This window comes from the organism of the source record quoted next, unplaced genomic scaffold, assembly GCF_019419815.1.
Source record: "Pyrus x bretschneideri cultivar Hongxiangsu unplaced genomic scaffold, Pyrus_bretschneideri_v1 Contig7, whole genome shotgun sequence".
NCBI classification, from domain to species: Eukaryota; Viridiplantae; Streptophyta; class Magnoliopsida; order Rosales; family Rosaceae; genus Pyrus; species Pyrus x bretschneideri.
The window spans coordinates 6,622,839-6,625,487 of NW_025999809.1; the positions used below are offsets into that span (position 1 = coordinate 6,622,839).

The window sequence follows — 2,649 nt, forward strand, 5'->3', positions numbered from 1 at the left end:
AGGAAGAAAAAGAGAAGAATTAAAAAATGCAAATGTAATTAATAAATGAGGTTATTAATGTATCAAGAGACTAGAATTATATTTTGATTTTACTCATGGTTTTGGTCTAAAAACCATCTTTGCCAAGGATTAAAATGAAGTTTCCTATAAATAAAATAAACAATTATATTGTTAGTCCTAATCGACACCACCTAATAATTCAATAAATAAAATAACAACTATACTGTCGCTCATAAGGGATACCACAAACTATTAATAATAAAAAAATAAAAAGTTTCCTAGCACAAGTAAACAGCTTCATGAGTTATTGAGGAAACACGATTGTTTTTAGCGGATCTATCACTAATGCATTCGGGGAAAAAAAAAAAAAAAAAACATGTCATTTATTCAGTTTGGAGGTGGATTTTTCTTTTGTTCTCAAAGCAGGTCAAGTTCCAAATGGTCCACATGTATCTTCAAATGATACATGCATTCCATATGCGTTCACACACGCTGCAGATTCAGCAAAATCTCAGCACAGATGAGTGTACACCTTTCAGATCCGAAGATGTATCAGTTGATAATTTGTTTGCCTTTGGATCTGCAACTTCAACATTTCCTTTTCTCGGATATACCTTAGGTCGTAGTGTCCTACACAGACAATGCAGAAATATGAGACATGCCGTGATACATAGCCATATTTTTGAAGATCAAACCTACAGCATGTACAAACAAGTTTTCTTATCTTTTGTTTGCTTGGAACTGTGATTTAACCAAGCCACTCTTTGTCATATCCCTTGCGGACGCCAGATCAGGCATTGTTCTGCTCACAACCAGAAACAAGTAGTTAACATTCATATATGGGCAGATTTAATGTATGCCGAGCTCACATCAGTGAAGGGAAATCAGAAAAGATTATTACCTTTCTTGTGGATTAGCTGAGATCGGACGTTTGGGGACAAGTACCATGACTATTGGACCTCTGCATCTTTCTTGGGTTGTATCTGCAGTCGTTGTGCATGTATCAACAACGGATTTTTTTTAACATCAAAACAAGCACATCCAAGGTGAATTTTATATGCGACATGCAGTGAGAGATCAGTTATGGAGGCTAGTGATTTTACCCTTTTTTGTTTCGAATCTGACTTGTTCGAGTGTTATTCTGCCTTTTCCCATTATTTCGTAGCCGGATCCAGACACTCGTACACAAATCAAACAAGCATGTGTTAGTTTGCTTCTTATTTCTGTATAAAATCATCAAATGGACACATATTCAACAATGGAAGGGTCGATGTTTACTTCTGCAGGAAGATTGGAGCTTAGATGTGCCTACATTTCCATCGGGGTATAAGCAATACGATTCTCTTTTTAACCGACATTAACTTTATGTTGGTTGAAAGCAACACGATTCGTTTTTTATGCGACACCATCATTTAAAAAGATTAAAAACTACGTCGGTTATAAGCGACATTAACAATCTATGTCGGTTATAAGCGACATAGACAATTTTATGTTGGTTATAACCGACAGTAATTCCAACACCATGTAAAGTGGTTGTCGGAAATGTCTAATCCGCCACTATATTATATAAAACCGACACCAACCACCGACACAACAAGCCGATTTTGTAGTAGTGTAATCATATTTTACATAGTGAAGAAAATTCTCAAACAAATAGTATCGTAGATCATTTTATTAGTCAAGCAGAAAATATAAAATTAGAAAATATTACACATAATAATTTATTAAACCAGTTATTAGACCATGTAAAAAATTAAAAAAAACTGTTAGACAAAATATAAATCACATTGCATCCCAACTAGAAGATAATAATAAAAATATTCAGATACTTCCTAACAAGAGAGAGATAAATAGCTCATTGATACCATAGATAGTAAGCCCAAGCAAGTAGAAAGTGGGTCACTAGAAATAGTTGACCAATTAAAATTCGAAGTTCAAAAGTTCAATTAGTACATAAAGATTTCACTCAGCAAATAGATAAGTTACATAATAAAATAGATAAATCATTAGTTTAATGGCCGATTCTTGAACCAATAGAATATATATCCAAGTTTTGAAGGAATTAGATATTAAATAAGGGACCAGTTGATTTAATTGATTTTTCATCACAACTAGCATAGTAGTAATATTTCAATTCGACAAAATAATTTAATCATTCAATTAGTTTTAAATTTAGTTGAAAAATTAGATCAAGTTGAAGAACAAATAACATAAATTAATCAAGTTTTGCATAACACGTCTTTACCACTACCACCACCTTTATTACAAAATTAGAAAATTCAACTTTGAGCACAAATAATCATATTAGAATACCTAAGATTAATCATTTTGATAATAACAAATAGAACACATCAGAAGAAAAGAAATAGAAATTAGCAGAAGATTACTTAGCAGTTTGGAAGGAAATTTGTATAAGTTTTATTAGAAGATTACTTGCATATGCACAAGGAAGAAACTAGGCATATTGACACACCCAGACACAAATTGTCCACTTGGACTCCAAATCAAACTGTGCTGACCGACACTCGGAGTGTGACGAAGCCATAAAAGTGTAGTGAGGTGAAAAATGTGAGTAAATTTAAACCTAAAAGTGCCTAAATGAAAGAATGCACTAGTGAGTGAGAATAAACTCATTTGACACGTGATGTC

The 2,649-nt window shown here is 33.0% G+C and overlaps 1 protein-coding gene across 1 annotated transcript; it reads right to left on the minus strand.

Moving 5' to 3' along the window:
* Positions 1-224: 224 nt before the first annotated feature.
* LOC125472607 lies at positions 225-1,314 on the minus strand. Its single transcript, XM_048574266.1, has 4 exons — positions 1,104-1,314; positions 902-983; positions 725-802; positions 225-630 (listed from the first exon to the last, which is right to left on the minus strand). The coding sequence occupies exons 1-4, from the start codon at positions 1,153-1,155 to the stop codon at positions 501-503; spliced, it is 342 nt and encodes a 113-aa protein (XP_048430223.1). The 5' UTR covers positions 1,156-1,314; the 3' UTR covers positions 225-500.
* Positions 1,315-2,649: the final 1,335 nt, after the last annotated feature.